General features: G+C 39.0%; 1 protein-coding gene across 2 annotated transcripts in view; it reads right to left on the reverse strand.

The window, feature by feature from the left end:
- The window catches only part of LOC139729204 (stathmin-like), a 28,509-nt gene extending 24,472 nt beyond the window's left edge, over positions 1-4,037 (reverse strand). Inside the window, exon 1 of one of the 2 annotated variants that reach the window (XM_071640136.1) lies at positions 3,763-4,037. In XM_071640136.1, coding sequence (XP_071496237.1) covers positions 3,763-3,772 — 10 coding nt within the window. In that variant the 5' untranslated portion in view covers positions 3,773-4,037. The remainder of the gene's footprint in view (positions 1-3,762) is intronic. The other variant, XM_071640143.1, reaches the window with a different exon arrangement.
- Positions 4,038-23,390: the final 19,353 nt, after the last annotated feature.

A 23,390-nucleotide genomic window follows, 5' to 3' on the forward strand; every position in this document is an offset into this window, starting at 1 on the left:
ATTTCTTGTTATTTTAGTGTCATATCAACATACAACACTCTCTCTCTCACCCAACACTGAGCCCCTGATAACATTCTAACATGTCCTTTACAACAATGCTGCTATAAATACATGTACCTCAGGGGTGTACTTGCAATTAATATCTTAAACATCTTGTAATAATTTATCCACCATTTTTTTGTTTTCTCCCTTATGTCTTTTTATCACAAGGTCATCCTGCTTTTATAAAAAGCCTCTTTCTCTCAACCATATATGCCATAAATTAAAGCGAGTCTAATTTTTTGCTAATCAGGACTTCACGACAATTTTGCGAATGGCTAAATTTGCGATTGTAGAGTACAGTACTGAACAGAGAAATGAGTCCTGCACATCACATTCATATCCAGATCAGTTTCAACTGTCTTTAAATTTGTGATTAGCATTGGATTTTGCACAATTTGTGGAAATAAAAACCTCACAAAATATTTGGCATTATACATGTAATATACAGTAAAATATCATATACTGTACTGTGTGCTTTCTTTAAATGTATTGTAAGCTTGACATCCATTCTAGCTGTTCTTGGTCATCAAGTCCCTCTCCGCGTCTCTGTCTTGTTTTTTATTTGTTTTGTTGTTGTTGTTGTTGTTTTTGTTGTTGTTATTGATGTTGTTGTTGTTTTTTGGGGGAGGGGGAGTATGTTATATGATATGCCTGTCTACCTACATTGTTTCTATCTAGACCTCCCAACCTTTCTGACTGAAAAATAGGGATGATTTGGCTCAAAAGTAGGAAAGAAAGAGCAGTTCCCATAGGAGTGTGTAGTAAAATTATCCAGAAAAATAGGAAACTCCTGTTGAAACAAGAGCTTGGAATGGTCAAAATTCAGATCCTTTCCTCCAAATTCAGTATGGTTGGGAGGTCTATGTCTCAGAGATTCCAACCCAAAGCACCTTCTGATCTGGAGATTCTCCCGCCTGAAACCCCTAGCAAACGGGAGACTCCAAGTTGATGTGTGCGAAGCGCCAAGTTCCTAGGGTTCTTGATGCTCTGTGGTGCTATTAAAGGCTTTTTTTTTCAACATACAAAAGCAATAAGTAAGAAATCCTTTCCAACGGGAGACACAGAGCCAGGGCGGGAGAAATTAAATCTCAAGCGGGAGAACGGGAGATTTTGCAAAAATTGGTTTTCGGCGGGAGATTTCCCGTCGAAAACGGGAGAGTTGGAGTCTCTGATGTCTTCTCCTTTTAATACCCCTATGCGTTTGACTGCTTGTCTCTTTCTAATACATGGTAGAATAATCCGCTCCCTTTGTCCACGTTCAAAGATCTCAATGGACAAAGCTTCTCCCCTCCCTGACCCCCCCCCCCCCACCACCACCTGCTCCTTTGTTTCACTCCATTAGCTGCATATTTCTTTCAAGGTTGCATGCACACATGTACTTGTACAGAAGCCTGTTAAAGTGCCCCGCCCCCATTTCCTTTGTGCTGAGCTCTTTGCTCATGTCTTTCACACACATGATACACACACACACACACACACAATCTCTCTCTCTCTTCCCCTCTCTCCCTGCTCATCTCCCGTACTGCCATTAGGCAGTGGCTATCTATAGATCAACTACAAGGCCACTGGTATGCCCACAAAAAGTGCAAATCCCTGGGTCAGCTCCACGTCTGAGAAACAAAACAAGGGTTTTCATGGTAGTATGCCTCGTGAAAACTTGACTGTGCATCAATGAAGCCACGACTGCACAGTCAAATTAATTTGGGCACCCAAATAGCACACCTCTGATGAATCTCTTTCAATTACCACGTCCCTCCATGCATGGATTGTGACAGATGTCACTTTCAAGTGATATTCAGAGCAAAACTCCTTCTCTTTCACACACATGAATGAGTTATAGATTGAAATGATGATTAAATATGATACAGTTTCCATTTTTGAGGTCCATATTAATGGCAACACACGATGTGGAGTACCATTCATCAGCACCAAGAACCCCTTTTTTTGTTTTGTTTTTGTTTTGTTTTGTTTTGTTTTTGTCTCTCTGCTCCAGAGATGTCAAAAAGCACTGAAAGGAATGTTGCTTTTAACCCTTTATGTGCTCTGGGTGCCAATTGCACAAAAGAGCCCATGGCTTTGTACACACTGTCAAAAGTTCCTGGCATGGAAGGGGTTTATTGAATTCCTTCAGTGTTTGGTTTTTTTTCAGACAATTCCAACAATGCAGCTTTGCTATGATTAAGATAAACACATTCTGTGCAACGAAATTTCTATTTATTGCATATTTCTCAAGTTTCTCTTCCGACTCTCTTTGTTCAGTTGCCCCCTGCTTTGGATAGCCATCGTCTCCCTCCCCGTCACAAAGTTGTCTTGTTCATGGGCAAAAAAAATGTGACAAATTTCTTCTTTTTTTCTTTTTTTTTTTGGTGGAAGACATCCAGGAAAGGTGCGAGACATTGTCATTCCCGGGTTCCAGCGGGTCCAGTGAAATCAACATGAGTCAGCACTGTCTCATGGCGGCGGAGGATTGTGATGAGTCACATCGTTTCTCACGCACACTCACTGCGCCTCGCCACCCGAGGGGCCCCCTGCGTCAGAATCCTAAAAGTTGCGTCTCGCAGGAGCGTCACACATTGATACATGTTTGGAAACGAAAGTCCGATACCTTGAAAATGCTTGCGGGGTCTTTGAAATGACATACATCCATGGAATTACAATCATGAACACACTTATAAATGAAGGGGGGAGAGGTTCACAATGAGTGATAGACAGGTACACTTGTACAATGTACAGTATCAGTTTTTGCAATTTTTGATATAAAAACGAAAAATTAGAAGTTGCACAGCCATAACATTGTGTGTACCATGTGCTCTTCCCTCACCTACTGTAAATCTATTAAAGGATGGAAAGACATATTATTCTTTAAGCATTCAAACAAGATGTGATGAAAATGAGAATAAAAATGAAGGGTATTTTGCAAGCACGATGTATTGAAAATCCATTCCAATTCAGGTACATGATCAAGGTTGATATTCTATACAGTGCGATGGTTTCTTACAAGAACCAAGTGTGGCTTTAATATCAACTGCACACTGCACATTGCAGGGAGCAGTACAACCTAGTAATGAGTGTTGATCATGCCCTAGCCCTTTATCTACAAGTCAAGGTAATATCCAGCCCACTTTAATCTAAACATTTTTAGTGTTTGTATAGTGTAGTTTTGTATTTTTTCTTTTTTTTATAAGGCATCAGTAAGCAAATGTGAAACCTGCAATTTGACTAGATACATTATGAAACAATTTTTAGCCAACTTCAATCAATTCTAGGTCGATGAATTGCCTGCAATGTTGATACTGTTCATTTGTTGGGCATGCTAATTTTTTTTTCTTCATATAATTTCCTTGCATTTTCATACTATCACATCTGCACAATCAAGGTCATCTGGCTTTATCAAATTGGATGCAATCACAGCATTGTGCACACAAAACTCCATATTACATACATTGTACAACTGTAAAACAGGATACCTCATGCACCTCATACAAAATACACTCATACACTGTAGACAGACATAAAAATCAAAGGAAAGTGAAATACCCCCCCCCCCCATATACGATAACAAAAATCACATTGAAATACAAGCAGTTAGCACACAGATTAAACATCCTACAAACAAGCTACACTACGCTTTTGTATTTCACATCACACTCTATGAAATATGATGCTCATGAATGCTCTTTACAAACCAATAGAATCAATGACCCACTACCAATTTCTTACCTGAAGGCATCTTGAAGCTGATCTACAAGGGAAAAAAGGGCGCTGGTCTCTAGGGCTACAAGATCGTGCTCGCGCTGAAGTTTCCTCACTGCACCAAACGGCTCGACTGCAGACGTATTTTTCTGCGACTGTAGGGAGACACACCGTCACGCCAAACGAGGGAACAATTGAGGATCAGAGAATAAGGCACAAGAAAACTCTCGCCGACGTCCGCGGTTCGCACGAGGCAGTGGCAGCCAACACCTTTTCTGCTCAACGAAGTGATCTGCAAATGATAACGGAAGGAACAGAGATGGGAGACGGGAGAGGAGAAAGGGAGTGTACACGTACATTAGGAGCGAGAGCGAGCAGAGCTGAGGGGCGAGTCTGAGTCATAACGACACCCGCATCTCATCAGCATGTCTGATTACGTTCAGGAGGCAGCGTGGTCGTGGTCACCGCGGGGAAACGGAGATTTGCAATTTTGTGCCAGCACCCACGGGCCACATGTGTGTAATGTTCATGAATGCTTTTTATGTCTTTTTTCATTTGTGTCCATTTGTGTAGTGTGTGAGAGAGAGAGTTTAAGGCAAGTTCATCACGGGAAAAAGAAACAACACACTGCTTTTGGCCTCCTAAATCCCCCCCCCCCCCAATCTTAGCCACATATTAGACCTAAAAACTGCACGACGGGGGTGGGGCTTGTTGAAGGAGGGGCACTCAGTGTAGAGTTGAATGTCAAGCAGGTCTTACGGTCTATCAGTGTATCCACCAGAGATGCTCTCTGCATAGACACTACACACCATGCAATTAACATGAAAAATCATTTAATTAGTGTTCTTTAAAAGCAATTTCTGTGTATAGGGACAGTATATTTTCCTGTTGACTCGATCTCTCTGTATCTCTTTCTCTCTCTCTCTCTCTCTCTCTCTCTCTGTCTCTCCTGTAGTTTTCATTGACATCGAGTATACATTGTAGATCTTCTTCCACAAATCATTTTTATTTTTATTTTCCTCCAATACACCATTCATCTCTTATACATCACTATATCCAAGCATGATCAGCTTACAAACAAACCATCAGAATTGTAGCAAAATATTATTGATTCAGGATCTTAATTCTGGCAGTAAATAGCAACTTGCTGGCTCTATACAGACTTTCAGAGACAATGTCTTTACAAAACATTCCATCACAGATTTTTTGAGAAAACACTTCTTTATGTCCTACTTGCAGAGTAAACCTTGTACAGATGTACACCAGCAAAATACTCTTTTCATAATTCAGAGATCAACTCTCTCGCACACTTCCTTTCTTTCTACCACATTTCATCTTCTTATGTCCTCATCTTTCAATCTGATTCTTTCCTTCATTCTTTGAAGGGGGGGGGGGGCAGAGGGGCCCCCTTTACATTAACCCACATATAGCAAACCATGTCACTGGATGTCAGTGCCTACTCATGTTGTTTTGAATACATACAACAAAAAGACAACCATCGACAAGCATGGACATTGCAAAAGGCAGAATAAACCATCTCAGTCATGGTTCACAGGTACACGTTGTATGAGCCATTCACATCCAGCTCGGGGGATAGAAAGAGGAAACAGAATGTAAAATGCAAAAGGGGCTTTCTAGGGAAACATACCGGTATTTTTTATATTCCAGTCATGCACAATGGAATTCTGCAACACTGTCTACAGCAATATCTTAACAAAACAGCATCTAGATTCCAAACAATCCTACTGACCGTTTTTTACATGATTTGATGCATTTAATGCTACAAAAGAAATCAATTACCCTGATACACGTAGGACATTTAATAGGTACAAGTGTATTGAATCTTTTGTTCCCACATCATTTTGTACCAAATTCTCAACAAACAGGATTTCCCACTCGAACAAAATCTGTGTCAAATTATAAACCATAAGTGAGGAACAAGCATACATATACTAATACTACTGTATAATGCATTTTGCAGTGTTTTTATTTTTGCAAATTTTGCAAATCATCCAATATGTGCAAGGTTTAACAGCTTGCCAAAATACAATGTATTGCTTTCTGTCACTCTTTTTATATGCACCACCTTCAGAGCACTTGGGAAATGGCAAACATTTAGTCTGACTCACAAAATTACAGTAGTTTGTGTTTGACATTTATTGGACTCTGGTTTATACATGAAAGTCACTGCTGAACATCTGTACGTCAGCAAACCACAGGGAGTTGTTCTTTTTTTTTTCTTTCATTCTTATTTTATTTTGATACAATGAATAGCAACAGGTATAATGTTGATAAACTAGGTATGTATTGTTGCTAACCATGCTTGCACCTGGCTCCAACCCAAGCTGTAACAAGAGGCTGTGACATCATCACTTTGGTACTCAACTGTATCCTTGAGGTTTAACACAGACAGATATTGTAAACACACACACACACAATTACCTGATTATGTTTTTTTAACAAAACAGCACATACACCATGAAGGGGACTTCATGATGTAAACACACCCACACATTTTGTATAACTTTATTGTAGGAACTACATACCTGTAAAGAAATAATTAAAAACAAAATTAACCAAAAAAAAAATCTCACAAGACAGTGAAGAAATGTCAGATGTTTCAGGACAGAATTTATTTATAATATCTCTGTCTTTGTCAGTATTCTCGAGGAAGCTACGTCATACACACTGGAAAAAAAAAGTTGGTTTAATGTCAATCATTTCTTTTTTCAGTTTTCTTTTTTTTTTTTGCAATCCATGACATTTATAAATGTGCACTATTTTCACTTTACTGACCTTAAAATGTGTTTCAATGAGAGCAGATTTGCAATTGGGGGGAAAAATAGCATTGAAGTAAAATACCAAGGTTTTGAAAATAAAACATGTTTTTTTAATGAGTATGACTGTAAAGACCTTACAGTGAATTTGATAATTGTGGTCATCAAAACTATTCAAAAGGAACAGTTCATTCACTGTACACTAATTTGCCTAAGCAGCAGACTTCTTGCCTACATAACAGATAGATTAACCTGCATTACATGTCCACAAGCACAGGCCGGCACTCCAATCTAGCTAAAATGATTTATGTTAATATGTGGCTGTGATTGGTGTGGTACTCCGTGATACATGCTCCATATGGTATCATGGCAACCAAACCCATGAATAATGTACCAGGAACTCAAAAGTGCAATGACTCTACTGTCTATCCAAGTAAAATGAATACTAGTATATTTTTGACACTACAAACAATTGGGACCACTCTAAACCTGTGCAAACAAGTGTCAAAACACTGGTCGATTAATCAAACTACATTCCATAACAGATGACAACTAACATTCCATACAGATGACAGATGTTTTAATAGAATGTGAAGGATGAAATGAACTTTGATACTAAGAATTTCTCTAATCTTCTTATCAAATATCTAATGAGAAAAAAAATGCTTGAATGATATAGCAAAAGCTCTTGGCTGACTAATTCATGACTATCAAATTTCCTTGAGACATTTTCATCTTTAATTTTCAGTACATACAAATAGATACTGCTACTGTAGTTCCACAGGATGTGGACATCATCACTTTAGAAAATGGTTGGCATATTTGTGGAAAATTGTAGAATTTGTCACACCAGTACCTGGTAATTGAGAACTGAGAACATCATTTGAAAGGCATGATTCACGCAGACAGTCATACAATTTCCCTGAATGCCATAATACTTTGTAGGGAGCTGAAATGTCAAGTAGTTCACAGTGGCAGCAAATAATGAAACTAAGATTAATGTTTATTACCTTTAAAAAAAAAACCTCGACATCCAATCAGTTGAAAATCAAATCCCAATTTAATGACTAGGACTAAAACACTAAATTGCACGAACCTTTGGTATCGAAAAGTATTATTAGCGAGCTTTAGATCTGAAACGCAAAATCTAAAGACAACGTAGTCTCCCGGTTTGGACAATGGAAAGAGCTGTTTCACCCATGCCCAGAACACCATTTTTTTGCCTGATTAGTATGGTTTTAGCATTCACATTGCAGACCTAAAGCTCGCTATTGTGTTGACAATAGGAGCCACAGTGTTTGTCACATTCCTTGCTGGTTTGCATACTGTAAAACGAGGAATTTTCGCGTGCATTTTAATTTCGCGAATTTCGCGAGCGCCAAGATTCGCGAAATTAAAATGCACGCGAAAGTTCTTGTCTACACAATATGCATTGAATGCCAGTGGCAGTTTGCGAAAATTTCATGCCGCAAAAAAGGGTGTCAGCTCCAATTTGCGAAAAATTCATGCCGCGAATATATCATGTTTTACAGTAATTTCCCTCTGTCAACAGAAGAGTCTACAATGTACACTTTGACTTTCCAGATAATCCTGAGAATGTACTGAAATTTATGTTATAAATGCAGCAAACCAGGTAGTCTGCATACGTACACTATGAATCCTACTAGAAACAGAAAATGACCCAAATTGCCATTAATTTGTAACGTATAGACACAAACACACACACACACACACTATTTTTCTAATCTTTATTTGAATTTCATATTCACAATGAAACAAAAAACAAACACACACAAAAAAATGGCTAGTATTCCGCTCACACTGCTCGATCGCATAAACTGACACACACACACACACACACACACACACATGCACAAATGAGAAAAAACTGCTTTAATGTTCTAGGCATGGTTGATTTTGCTGGATCTCTGGGACCTCATAAACCATGCTACACTGTATGATCCCCTTGAGCCTAAGGAATCAGCCATGTCTCTTCATGGCGATCCATATATTTTCTATTGGTACCTTGGTCTGACAGCCTCTATAATATAAGGCATGTACAAGTAATGGCACTATTAAAGTCTGTGCGTGTGTGTATGAGTGTGACGTGAGGGACAGGGTAATTCTGCACATTACATGCAAACTTGCATTCTTAAGTGTAAAGGACTACCTGTAAATGGTCATAGTATATCAAAATGAAGCTCTTATGTTTAAAATGATCTCATCAGCATTGGGATGCTCTTACTCGTACAACTCTGACCTGGAAAAAGAGAAAAAAGAATAAAACATATATAATTTGTATCATTGTAATTTGAGAAAAGAGACCTTAAAGTTCAGTGTCTAGTAGAAAATGTATGTGTGGAGACTCACTCATCTACTGTACACACACAAAAAGAGATCTAGAACTCCACAGCAGCTATGAGGGGGTGGTATCAAATTATTGAGAAAGTAGGGATACATACCCACTTAAAACATTTTATTCATTTTAAGAACATTTAGGGATGATATTGAGGTTTTTTGAAAAAAAAAAAGAAATTTTCGGATGATTTTGAGCAAAATGTGTACAGACTTGAGATATCATGCCCGACATTATGCACTTGTCAATGTAATGACTCACCCCACTACCCCCGGACATGGGTGCGTCATTTCCTCGTTTGGTCCGTCAAATTTGTGACCCAGGTGTTCGTCATTTTACCAGCTTTGTCCGTCAAATTTTTGACCGAGGGGTGCGTCAAAATCCCATCATTGTCGGTCAAAATTTTGACCGAGGGGTGCGTCATGGTACGTCACTTGGCTATGGAAAATAACACGCATTATTTTGAACCGAGGGGTGCGTCATGGTACGTTACTTGGCTATGGAAAACTGCACGCATGCGGCAAGTGAAAATCAAAGTCGGGAAGCGTTTTGGAATAAGAGGAAAAAATGCTTGCCAGAATCTGGCAAGCAAAGAATTTAAAAGCCACCCTTTCTCCTTACATTTTCCCTCCAACAAACCCATGAAATCATGCATACTCAATCTCAAACCAGGGACTGTTCAGCGATGTAACAACTTAGTTCAATCTTTTCTGTCGAAGCGGCAGCAGAAGACCTGCCTGCCGCATGCTATTTTCTGCTCACTCCTAGCCCGACCAGCTGGCCAGACGTACGCGCGCGCGACGCTGTTAGTTGTGCGAATCTCTACGTACCGCGACTAGGCTGTAGTTACGCAGTACTCGAGCGGGAATATGAATGCCGTGGCGTGGTGTGTACCTACCTGCGCTGCAGCAGTATGCATCCACCGCACTAGCAATGGCCGCGCACACACAGCGCATTCTGCACACATGTGATTGTCATGTATGGATTGCATGCACAGAATACATACTACTGCACGGAATATCGTAGCAGCAGCGTGATGTACGGTGAATGACAATACGGTGCTTACATGGTAAGGGAAACTTGCCGAAACTTTTACAAATTATGTGTACGAACCAAAAGAAAATGAAATTGCTTGAATAAAACGTGTGCAAAAATCGTTTCAGTATTTACGGGGGTGCGTCATATGTACCGAGGATGTCCGTCACAAAAGTGACCGAGGTGTGCATCACTTTCAACGTGTTGTCCGTCAAAAAAGTGACTGTGGTGTTCGTCACTTGCAGCGTTATGTCCGTCAAAAAAGTGACTGTGGTGTCCGTCAAAAACCCCGTGTGGTCAGTCAAAAAATGACCATGACGCACCCATGTCCGGGGGTAGTGGGGTGCGTCATTACATTGACAAGTGCATTACATCCATGCTTCTACTCCCACTGTGGAAGTGTTTGCCAGTTTTTGATTATTTTTGCAGTAGCTGCAAGTACCATGTATACTTTACACACGTAACGGATAGAAAATGGAAAAAAAAAAACCAGCAACTACAAAAAAAAAGTTTTAAAGGATTGCCAACCTACGTGAGAAAAAAAAAGGAAAAAAATTCTGTACTGCTCTCACATACAAAAGTGTACTTCAGTGCTTTCAAATTTCAAATCAGAACCCAAAGTTTGAAATCAAACTGGAAACAATCATATGCTGAAAAAAAAAGAATACCGACCGGTAGATTTTTCTCTTGTTTTTATTTCAGGCTTAATGGGGAAGTGCAATGACTCAACTCAAGTGTGTTTACCTGATGCAAGGTCACATGTTCCCTCGTGCGTTTCACCGTATCAAGCTTTAGTGTCAGCGCAAGGACGTTAAGGATTTAAACAGTAATCAATATGAGTGTGTAATTCTGCATTAGGAGAGAAAAACACACCTGATGGTAGTGGCAGGCCTGCCATCAATTTTTTTTATTGATAAAGTTGAAACTGTGTTCACATCATCCTTAGATGACAAAAAACTGCCCTTAATAGAATTTCCTGTCTGCCAAGTAATACAGGTATCAAATGATGAATAGAAGTAATAGAAGTTGGGGAGGTAATAATCATTACTTGGCCAGGGCCTCCGGTTCGTAGAAGGGTCAATATGAAAAGCACCTTGGGGGTGATGATTGCCACCACCATCCTCATATAAAAGCAGTCAATATTTTTATACAGTGGCAAATCGGGGGCACACTTTGTCTTTTGGTGGCTCAATCGGGCAACTAAGATTCAAAATGGATTGCTACTTTTGCTTTCATTTCTGGCCATTACATATCTTTTTGGCCATCAACATTTCAAACTTAAAGATTTTAGTGGCCTTATAAACAGGCTGTCAGACAGAAAAGTTAGTTTGAGCCCTTGTAATGGGTGATACAGTGTTTGGTTTTCCATGAACAGTTACCAATATTACATGTGTGGATAAATAAGAAATTTAAAGAAAAAAAAAGAGGAATATGATATTGGTTACAGAAAGGGTGGAATTTCTTTTTAATTTTTTCAATTAAGATAAAGTATGCATGGTCAGTGAAATTTTACCAAAGAGGTAGTATTCACATGTCGTACAAAAAACATGTTGCAGATACCAGTGTGGTAGATCTTGGGAGTAAACCTGCAGACAAAGACAGGACATTTGCTCCAAGGACTTGGGGTGGTGTTAGGGTTGTGATAAGGGTTTTAGGTTTAAATAGTTTGATGTGAGGATGGTAATTAGGGTTAGGGTTATGTTTGTGGGTAGGTTTAACATCACATGTGTGCATGTATAATGTGGCTTTAGATAGTGTGTCTATATTTCATGGGAGCCATTTGTCACAGAAGCAAATGGCTGCGTGGAACCTGTTCATTTCATTTCCATTTCATTTCAGACACCTGTTCAGACACCTGGCTGTGCAAAGAGGATTACAGGAGATTCCATTCAATGACATGGGCAGTGAGAGAAACTCACAGGGAGATGGGGAGAGCAGACACAGGTTTGAGAGACTGATTTCAACAAAGTGGGGTGGGTTAAAGGCGAGATGGGAAAGGAGACAGGGGGGGGGATGAGGGGGGCTGTGAGATGACGAGTATGGAGATAGAGAGGGAGGGAGGGAGAGGAGAGGGGAAGGGGGAGAGGGAGGCAAGACAAGACGAACCGCACAGAAAAGGGAGAGTGAGGGAGAAAGGGGAGGGGAGAGAGAGAAAAAAAGGAGAGGAGATGATGAGAGGGAGAAAAGGGGGCTGAAGAAACAGTGGGCAAAGGATAAGGAGTGACAAGGTTACCCATTGGGAGTTTCTGTGGGGTCAATGCCTGCATCACGGTAACTCCTTTTAAACCAGGCAGACTCTACAAGCAGGGCGAGATGGCTCTGCATGCATATTGTGTGTACGCGTGCATAAATGCGTGTGTGCGTATAAAGCTAAAATGTACATTTGTGCACTTGCGTGTATGTATGCATACGGTGGGTGTGAGCATGTGCTATTAAACTGAGGGGTTCGGTTGAAGAGTTTGAGGATGCGCAGGTCTGTGCCCGTATGCAATCACATTCATGAGTCATGCCTCATGACTAATGCATTACGGAACTGGAATGTTCACCGTCATCATGCAAGTGTCTGCTCGAAATCACAAAAAGGGGAACAAAACACAAAAAGAGTGGGGGGGGGGCGAGGGAAAGAAGAAAGCTTAATTTTCATGCGTGGTTAGCGATTATATCTTGAGACTGTGTGTCTTATGCTGCTGCATATTTCTACCACAAACTGTATCACCTTTCAGTGCCTATTATAAATCTTGCTATGGATTTTACTCCCTGAACGACTGCACTTGATTCATTCTGTACACAATTCATATCAACATTCTAGAGCATAAAATTCACATTCTCGTCAGTATACACTTTACATGCTAGATAGTTACATTTACAGCATCATCCAATACACATGTATGTCAAATGTGTAGCACTATCTAGACTACTGATAAAACTGTTTTACATGCCACTACAATTTTTGTTGAATTTCTGTAATTGTAAATTTATTGTATTCTGCTTGATTATTTCAAGGAGATTTTTTTTTCTCTTTTGTAACATACCAAGCAATGAATGGGGGAGTTAAAGAATTCTGATCTGGAATCACAAAGACTAGAAAAAAAATCACAGCTACATATCATGTATGCAGAGAATGTTTCACAGCAGCAACAAGCATTTGACTGTAGTGCAATAAAAACTGGCATCATGCTGTAAATCATGCAATAAAGGCTACATTTTCAAAACTCATGTTAGGCTTCAATTTTCTGTCTTGTATATTTTAGACCTACAACTTTTATTTGAATTTGTTCTAAATGCTCTTTGACCCTTTACATGTGTTTTGAGTACCGGTATCGATTTATTTTACTTAAGAATGTTGAATGAATTGTGTACAGAATGAATCAAGTGCGGTCTTTCAGGGAGTGAGCCAATAGTGTATACTAGTATTTACGCACTGAAGTGTGATACAGTTTATGATAGATATATATCAGTGCATGATGTTTCGGCTCTCACACATGAGTTTTAGATAGCAATATCATAGATACTAAGTAGGGATAACATTGTGTGCTTTGAACACACAAATAAAAGCATAGCCCAACTTAGCAAGTTGGCTCCAGTATCATACTAGGCAGTCAACTACACATTTTATGCAAACTGCATCCCGAGAACACCCCCAATGTGACATGTGATTTTCGGTTATTAACACTCCAAGGAAGCAGGTATGTACATGTATATTTGCATGTTTTCATTAATCCTCAGGGGACAACTCCCTCTGGAAGTTTGCTATTATTACCAGTAAAGCAAACCCCAAGAGACATAGCAATTTTATTGGGGGGTTACTACTGCACATTACAATTCTGCAGCTGGCAAAAGTGAATTCAGATTTTAGTCATGATCTTCTAGGGCTGTGAATACCATTTTTATGCCAGTGCAAGCATGATGGTGTTAATTTGCTTCATTTGACATTCTAAGATTTCCAAATAAAACAAAGTGTATGCACAGATCTTTTCACATAATATTCAGGCTAGGAAAGTCAACAGACAAGTCTGATTCCAAAGAAGCCAGTCAACCCCCACATGGGTGTGAAAGTATTTTTGTTCAAGTTCATTGTGAAGTTTTGTAGTGATTGTCATGTACATGTCTCCATACAACAGAGAAGATACTAATTACAAATTTGTATAATTCAAAAATCATTTCTTTATTCGTATGGAATATAACAGTGTGTACCATTGCTACTTTACAATGACAATCATGGATGGCATTTCCCACGACATCCATGTGACTGCTTGCTGATGATATGATGACAAATTCTGCTATTTGAAGTGATATCATTGCTTTGTTTGAAAGACATTTAACAGAGCTTTATTCTGAAGTTTTACTCGGCCTCACCCGCCACAATGAAACCATGTAATCAATCCATAAGAGGAAGAATTACCACGAATGCTGTACTGCATTTGAGACAAATAAGGAAAAAATCTCTTGAAAATTACACAGAAAATCATGCAGGGGAGTGCTCGCAGCAGGAAAAATACACCCTGTTCACATTTTACAAACTATACATCATTTCCGTGCAGCGCTAGCTTTTTGCACCATTAACCGCGAGCTGATGCCATGGGACGAGGCCCACAGGGTTCCTTCATGCATAATTCTTGTGCTGTATGGTTGCCCAGCTGCCTGCAGATATTTTAGCTCTATCTACAAAATGTGCTGTTTGCATGCATCTTTTAACAGAACATTTTCTGAAAGGGAAAATATTTGCAGAGGAAATTGGAATCTAGACTTTCCGAGCATTATTTCCATGCATTTGGTGCTCAAAAAATTACTCCGTTGTCACTAAGTGAATTGCCCTAGGGGTGTATATTCTGAAAGTAACTTCATAAAGATGGAAATCACTTCAGAAAGATGGAAATCTCTATCCACTTTATATCTTTACTTCCTCTGAAAATGGCACAATGGGCCCCTCTCCTATATGGAGAGGCAATCTTGTGCATACTGAATACGAGAATAAAATTTTGGCTTAAGATGGTAACAGGAAATATCATCTCAAAATTGACTTTTTTGGCAATTGATTCTATTTAGTATCCATGCTTATTTTTTTTTTGTCCTTGGTTTTTTGGTGGGCTTTTTTTTGTTGTTGTTGTTTGTTATTTTTTGCACGCTTGTCGAATAAATTTGAGTGTGTTTACCATTTGATCCTCTGTTTTTGTTGTTTTGTTGTTTGTTTGTTTGTTTGCTTTGGTTTTTTTTGGGGGGGGGAGGGCATGGACTGGTTTACGTGGATCTACACATTTATCAAACTCTAGACAAAATACCTGGTAGTAATAAATGCACAACCATAGAAACATACAGTGAGAGCTGTCTGATACAGCACCAATAAACTGAATACAAACTGGATTCTACAAAGTATAGAATTATATTAATCAGGAAAAGAAATTTGTTATGACATGTGTATGTAAATATCAAGGGAAGGTGAAGACATATTTACAAACCAAACAAGAAAAATCTTAATGGGACAGTTTGGGTTGAGATGAGGATTCAGGTTTTAACTAGATGATTAGAAATCACTTACATGAAATATTGAAGAGCATATAATTCTTTAATAGGGGAATTAAAAGTTCCTTTGATTAAAATCAGGTTTGAAATGGCCGAGATATCCAAAAAGAAAGGGGTCCTAACAAGATGTGGGACCAACCTTTTATTAGGAACACATTGCTTTACTTTGTTTTTTGGATAATATCTCAGCCATTTCAAAACCAATTTTCATCAATAATGAACCTCCTCTGAATTCCTCTAGAAATTGTATGCTCTTCAATATTTCATACATACAAATTGCTGCTGTAAGTGCTTTCTAGTTTGAATACCTCACAAAAATGTTTAAACCCAATCCCCATCTCAACTATAACTATACCACCCCTTTAACCAGATGAGGATAGACTGATTTGGCTTCCAATAGACATCTGCCTGAGTATACTCAGGATTCATCTTCAATGGGTTAATGCTGCAAATATCTAAACCAAACTGTTCACATGCATTATCAGTGTTTACAAACCTACATGTACATCATGTAGGTGAAAACATCATCTAAACCAAGTCTTTAAAATTAGTGATTGAAAATGTACTATGTGTATCTCTGAAAACAAAACCACCATGATATCATCATCTCAGGGTAGTGAGAACTGACATATTATGTCATCCCAGAATCATAACATCTGCCACAGCAAGGACTGGTTGTCCAATTACTTCACTTGCTGCATGTAAATCACAACTTTTCACCAAATGCTGAAAAGATGCTTCAACACTTAATTTTATTTGAGACATCGGACCACATTCACTTGGCAAGGCCGCAATGAAAAGCATAATGCAATGGTTTAACAGATTTGCATCAAAAACAGACCTTGAGCCTTGATCAGATGCAATTCCTTCAGCAGCTCATTCTGAAAGTTGAACTGGGAAGCTCATCACTTTTCTCTGATCTATTCGAAGGACAATTTTGTAGAAACGATTTTAGTAGCTGTTTAGAATAATCTGCATGGCTGACTGCAGTCATTGCGTTCTATCCCAGAGCTCTGAAAATCCAGTTAAACACTTCTGCACACTAGTATGTACTTTCTGGATTTATCAAGACTGTGCCTTGTAATTGTCTGTCAAAATACAAGCAAATACTGTAATGGCTACCTCACAGCATCACAAACAATTCATACCACTCACAAGCTTGTGGTTCACAAACACTTGCTTTTCACATTTGACATTCATGTTTTCATTACATTTTTTTTTTTCGGAATGTGTATGGTTGATGGGTCCATACATGTGTACATCGCACATGGGTAAAAGACTGTCCGGCTTTTAGATTAGGAATATTCCAGAATGTTAGCTGTAACTGTTACTATTCAAGTTAGTTTACCACAACTAGACTATGTCAAAATGCAACTTATCCCGCATTCTCTGAACAAAACAAGCACTGCATACCCTAACCCCGGGGCGTTCCTTGTACACAGTTATACTTCGCGTTGGGGCTGGTCGCAGTTATAATGCGTACCCAGTGGCTGCCGTCTCATGTGCAAGATTCTTTTCGCTGGTGCACTTTGTTCATGGTGACACAAATATTGCGCTACCACCCAGTCAGGATGTAGGGTTGGGGGTACCACCTATCGTCACCCTAAGGATCTGTAGCTTGTTTATTCTAAAAATATAACACAAATCTGCCTAATTCTTACCTCAAATATGCCATAAATACTGCAGTTTTGAATGTCGTTACCGTCTCGTTGATTATGAATCTCCGTTTTAAAATAGCGCAATTTTAGTGCGTGCGTTCCGTTTTCTTCGCGCAGCTAAAAAGGGTACCTTGCGATCGGCACCCCCTCCCCTCCATAGGTAATACACGTGAATTTCACAGCATAGGTAATACACGTGAATTTCACAGGCCATAGGTAATACATGTGAATTTCACAGCCATGCGTCGTTTCTAGCTTGGTTTGTTTGAGTTTGATTTTCGTTTCTTCGTTTTTATTGTCTTTATAGCTATCCAAATGACACTTAATCCCGCGCGTACCTTTTCGTTCTATACGCAAACAGCCATGATACGCAGGGTGCCGATGGGAAGGTGCCCTGCCGATAGGTGGTGACAGTGGTGCCCCAACCATACTTACTTAGTAGTCTGGATGTAGTTTCATGTGTCTGCATAGATCTACCAGGTGTCGATGCCAATGACAATGTCATAAAAATGAAACAAAACCACTCTCTCTTGTCTATTTGTTTGAAAGGCCCACCTGGCACAAGTAATTCAAGCATTTTCTTGAACCTGTTCAGTCTTGCTAACTGTTAGACTTTGAACTGAAGTACAAGTGTATTAGTGTAACAGTCACAGGGCATGAGTGAAGTACAGGATAGGGCATGAGTGAAGTAAAGCCGGAATACTGATAGGACTGTAAGTGTAACTTTTGTTTTAGGAGCGTGGCGTGCTTCATGCATGGCGGAACGCCTTTCCCTATCGTTGATTTATGGCAGGCTTCGTGGATACAGCCCCGAAATGTCAGATCACAGCACAGCACAGCCACGCACAGGCACCAGTTACTCAACAAATCACTCTTTCCCATACACAAAGAGAGCCAACTTGCACAGTACAAACTTTTAAGATTTATCGGTCAAAGTAAAACACATTTCGCAAGAAACAGATCAAAATCAATTAAGAATTGTACGAAAACCTGAAACAAATGTTATTGTCAACTTACCTGACATGAACTAAACTGTGAAAGAGGCCTAACTAGGGAACATTTAAAAAGAAGCGCATTCTACTAGGTTTGCGCGCGCGTGAAGGGGATGTAAAGTGTGTGTTCGCGCGCGATCTAGTATTGTTTTCTCATTCTGTAGTGTGTTGAGGTTGTGTGTGCATGTGATTATCATTAATGTGTGAATACGTTTGCCCGTGTGTGTTTTCTGTACACGTGTTTCAGTTGTTGGCGTGCATTTTCACTACTAGTATCCCAAGCACAAAACTGATTGCCGCAGCATCCAACATCATCCATCACCGTGTTGGAGCGTGGAGCTTCGGCAGTGCTTACTACAACTGCGTGGAGTTCCGGGATTAGATGCCACGCCCATTTATAAACGTACTCAATTCCGCGAGGGTTCCTGCTGCAACATCGCGCGAGTCGATTACTGTGTGATATCAAAGAAAAGAAAAAGAAAGCAAAATGAAGCAATAATTGATTGAACAGGATGAAACTTTTTTGGCATAAAGCTTAATGAATAGGCCTACACCTTATTAATACACCTTGAAATCAATTGTTTCAATCAATTCCAAGGCATAGTTAGATAATGACTTGTGACACTCTTATTTCCTCTTTGGCATAGCGTAGACCTATACTAGTAATTTTTTTGTAACTTTTTTTTTCACTTGATACCGTAACAATTCATAATGGCATCGTGAGACTTCACATATCATTAAAGTGTTATGCCTACTTTGAGAGTGGTGAACAACAGAGTATCCTTAAAGATTGTAAGAACTAGAGTGAATTGATACACAACCTCAAACAGGAGATTTTTAAGCAAAGTGGGGTATACCCTCCTCCCCCCCCCCCCCCTCCTCTTTCCTGCACCGTTGGCCGTGTCTATTTTACAAAGAAAAAATAATAATCTCGCATGCACACTCAAAGTCCTGTAGGCCTTTGGTATAAAGTATGTTCTTCTATATAAGTGCTTTTTCATGGGTATAAAACGCGTCGAGATGAAATGATTATTTGTGAAAATCCTGCAACAATTCTGTCATGAGAGGATTAAATATGCAATAGTGAACCCTTTTGATTGTTCTGCAATTCACACGAATGATAGGACCTACCCAATACGGCTATGTTACCAGCAGGCCCTATTACTAAGATATAATCTTTTTTTTCTTTATTAGTTAAAATCTGGGTAACATAAATTTCAGACTAATCTGTATTGAATGAGTATCTTACGTGAATTTAATTGTTTTTTATGTTTAACTGTGGCAGTGCTATAAGCATAATGAATGACGGTGTATTATGCATAAAAAATATCTCAGTGGAAGAGATTGGCTGCGACTCTAATCGGTCTCGACTCGTGATACGACTCGAGAGACAACAACAACAACAACAACAACAAATCACGTACCACACGACGACGCGGCCGCGACGTCCAAGACGTCTCCAAATAGGCCCTATACAATGTAGGTGGCAACTTATTCGTTCGGCAGTCACCGGGGCGTCGAAGAGAATGGGGATGTACAGCGACTTCTCCGCGACTTGGCGTCTCCGGTAGGTCACCATGCTGGATGGGTCTCCCCAGCAAGTTTGCGGAGACTGCAGTGCAGAGACGTCTCCACTGACAGTCGAAGACAACGCCAGTCTCCACAACGCGGCCGCGACTGATGAAGACGCAGAGACGTCGACCGGGGGCCTGTTTCACAAAGAAGCCAAGTCGAGCTTAAAATCTAACACAGACTAAAGATTACGGTGTGCCGTGTGTGTCTTCAATGTTGCTCACCTTTCTAATGAAAATGAAGATTTTTGATACTTTTTCCATGTATAAGCCATTAATAATAAGAGATAAAATAGATAGCAAAGAAATTAGTCTGTATCCCATAAGCATTTTACTGATAATTTGAAGTGGGTGGTGATTAAGCTATAACTAAACAGGGAAACCAGTAGCATACCATAATTATTAGTCAATCTTAAATCTTAAGTTCGACTTAAATTCTTCATGAAACACCCCTAAGCTGGAGACTGCAAGGAAAAAGTCTTCAAAAGAAATCGAACATGTTCGATTCTCCTGCAATACTCCACGGTATCTGAGACCTACATCTACACAATGCAGGGGCGGATCCAGGAATTCCGTAAAGAGGGGACGCCTTTACAAAATTAAAGGGGGCGCACGCACCCCTCCCCCATTTTTTTCTTTTAATTTCTTTTGTTTTAACAAAAAATAAAGGGGGCGCGCCCGTTGCTCTCCCCCCTCCCCCCCCCCCCCCCCTCATATAGTGAATCCGCCACGGCAATGTACAGTCTTGTTGCAGGAGACGCCGCGGAGAGGTCTCACAGTTACGGTGGAGACTTGAGTTGTCACTCAGGTCCGCCACTATAGCCTCCGCATAATACAGGCCAATGAGATAAATTATTTTCCCATATAAGTATTTGCAAAGATATTATTTGCTTAGTGTTGATTTTATGTTTAGACAAAGAAAACAAAAAGCATTCGGGGTCTGAGTTTATTGTGAATATAAAAATGTTAGATAATGTTAGATAAGATGATTATCCATGTGCTGTTAGGATTCGGTATTGTTAATGGGTTATTGTTGTTTTTTAATGAGAAAGTTAAAATGGAGTTTCTGGAAAAGAAATGAGTAAGGTGTTAAGTGAATTAAAGGGGTAGATGATAAAGAGAAGGGTACAAGAACAAAGAGAGATGAGTTTAAGAATGAGGAGAGGCCGCAAGGGAGAGAGAGGGGGGGGGAGAGGGAGAAAAAAAGAGTGAATTAGTAAGAGGGAAAGGGAACAAGAAGACAACAGAAGAATGAGACAAATTGTATTATTCACATAGAAATGTATGTTTTAAAATCAAGTATCGCATGTTTTAATCTTTATAAATGTACTTTTCTTTCGTCAATTTGTTTGTGGCTTTGTGTAACTGTATTGATGAGTGTGTCTTTTATTATATAATATAAGATGTATTAACATTTGAAGAGTTTGTTTGCAAAAACCGATAAGTCCATTTTTGAAGATTTTGAAGTACAGTCTCTGTCATAAAGTACAAAATAATATCTTTTAAATGATATATTGGTCACTACATATAAAGGTACATTTTTGAAGCTATGGTCAAAAGAAGCCAACATTTTCTTATTATTCTCTTTATTTTTCTTGACCTTTAATCGCAAATGTCTCCATTTGGCAAATATGGACTTATCGGTTTTTGCGAACAAACTCTTCATTTATTATTCTGATTATTCTGTATCTTATTTTTCTTTTAGGTTTTCGGTTTAAAGGGACCGTACAGTTTTGGTTGACGATAGCACGTCAGGATGAAATATTTTGCAAGATAATGAAAAACGGTTTATGAAAAAGCGAAAGAGAATTAAATTCCATATTTTATATGTGGAATAAAAAGTTTGTTTTAGAAAAATTGGTTTTGAAATGACTAAGAAATGCAAATGTATAGCGGTCTGAATAAAAGGTGGGACCCACCTTTTATTCATCATTGTTCATGTTACGACCTTAGCTCCGTTGGTGGTTATACCGTTTGAATTCGAATCCATTCGGAATGAGGGTTTTTTCGACCCAGGCCTTTCACGTCTAAATGCTTATTGCCACTAATATGGAATTCTGAACAATTCTTTATGGAATCAGTCAATGGTTTGAACTCGATTCCCTCCCGATTACACCATGTGCATACTGAGGGTAGTAATATTAGGTACTTTGTGTTTCGTATTACCGTATTATGTCTCCGATACTCGTCAATAGGTGGCGCTTCAATGCTCGTATCATCATCCCGAGGTTTGGCGCTGTGTAAGAGTTCTGTGATTGATATTGATAACTGATAGGAGAAGTGATTATCAATGTGAGGTATACAAATTATATTACATTATTATATTTTATATTACATTATTATATTTTTCCCTGCATGTACCCTACTTTGCCTCCTTAGGATAACAGTGTAAATATGATAGTGATCATTATTACATTTATATTTTGAATAAAAAATTTATCCTCTTGTGATTGGTTGAAAGAGCTTCACGTGATTATAGGTTTTCAGTTACATTGTGTGTCAGAGTACTGGACCGGACTGGACGGTGTTGGCATGTTTGACACTCCATGGAATAAATACAATGTACATGACTGTATCTGCAAAATGATGTCACAAAGGAATTCTGAAATTATGCGCAGCTCTGTACCTTCATCCTGCGAAATGTAGGGCTAACATTTTTTACCAAAACAATTGTGACATCACAAAGTATTTCTGACATCGCGCACTGCGTGATACCCACCGAACTACTGGTAACCCACCGAACTATCTTTTAGTTCGGTGGCGATACCGTCACTTTGGGATTATTGTAACAATTCCCAACAAAACATTATTGTGACGCCACAAAGCACTAAATTTCTAACAAAGCAATTGTGATGTCATAAAGCAATTCTGACATTGCGCATTGCTTCGCACCGTAGCATCATAGAGCAGCAGTAGTCTGACATCGTGCGCTGCGTCTGAGGATCAGAGTGTAAGGCCCCTTCACAACACAACATAATTGCATCCATGACACGACTTCTCGCTTCACATTCCCCCCTTTTTTTGTATAAATTTTTGATCCAAAATATGTAATAAATATACTCTGCTTAACTTTGAGTTTCTGACTAAAACTAAAGGCATAGGCCTCGGTGCCTCCAAAAGCACTATTCACACACACTGAGGGGTGCAGCCCCTCAGTGAATAGATCTTTTGGAGTCACCTCTGCCAATAGTTTTAATTTTAACCAGAAACTCTTAAAAGGCAAAGTATATCAATGTATAATAGAGATGTTATATATATATATATATATATATATATATTATATATATATATATATATATATATAATATTGTAAAGACTAGTATTAATCCAAGCATCCCGCAATAAGAAAAGTTCGGTGATAAAACTCGAAATGGCTGCAGTGATGATATGACAGAAAATTATGACAATTAGTATTCACAAATCCTTTCTGTAAAAAGAACTTTTTAAGTTAATGTTCAACCTAGAAACAAGATATAATGAAATAATCAATTGTGCTGGGATCATTATGAACTAAATTTAGTTGCGATGAACTCCAGCAGTATACAGGCCTGTTAGTAACTACGATAATCCTAAAGAGGCAAAAGAAATGATTAACAACGCATATCCATATATGGAACAATAACCACTGAAATGGTTTTATGCTTACACTCATAGATAGTGAACATTTAAAGGCCATTCTTTATTGAAGTGTCATGGCTTAATGAAATGAACCATTAACATTCTCGAATTCGATGATTGAGACATAG

The sequence above is a fragment of the Diadema antillarum genome, unplaced genomic scaffold, assembly GCF_040938485.1.
Source record: "Diadema antillarum isolate AM-2024a unplaced genomic scaffold, OU_Dant_1.0 scf00000020, whole genome shotgun sequence".
NCBI lineage: Eukaryota > Metazoa > Echinodermata > Echinoidea > Diadematoida > Diadematidae > Diadema > Diadema antillarum.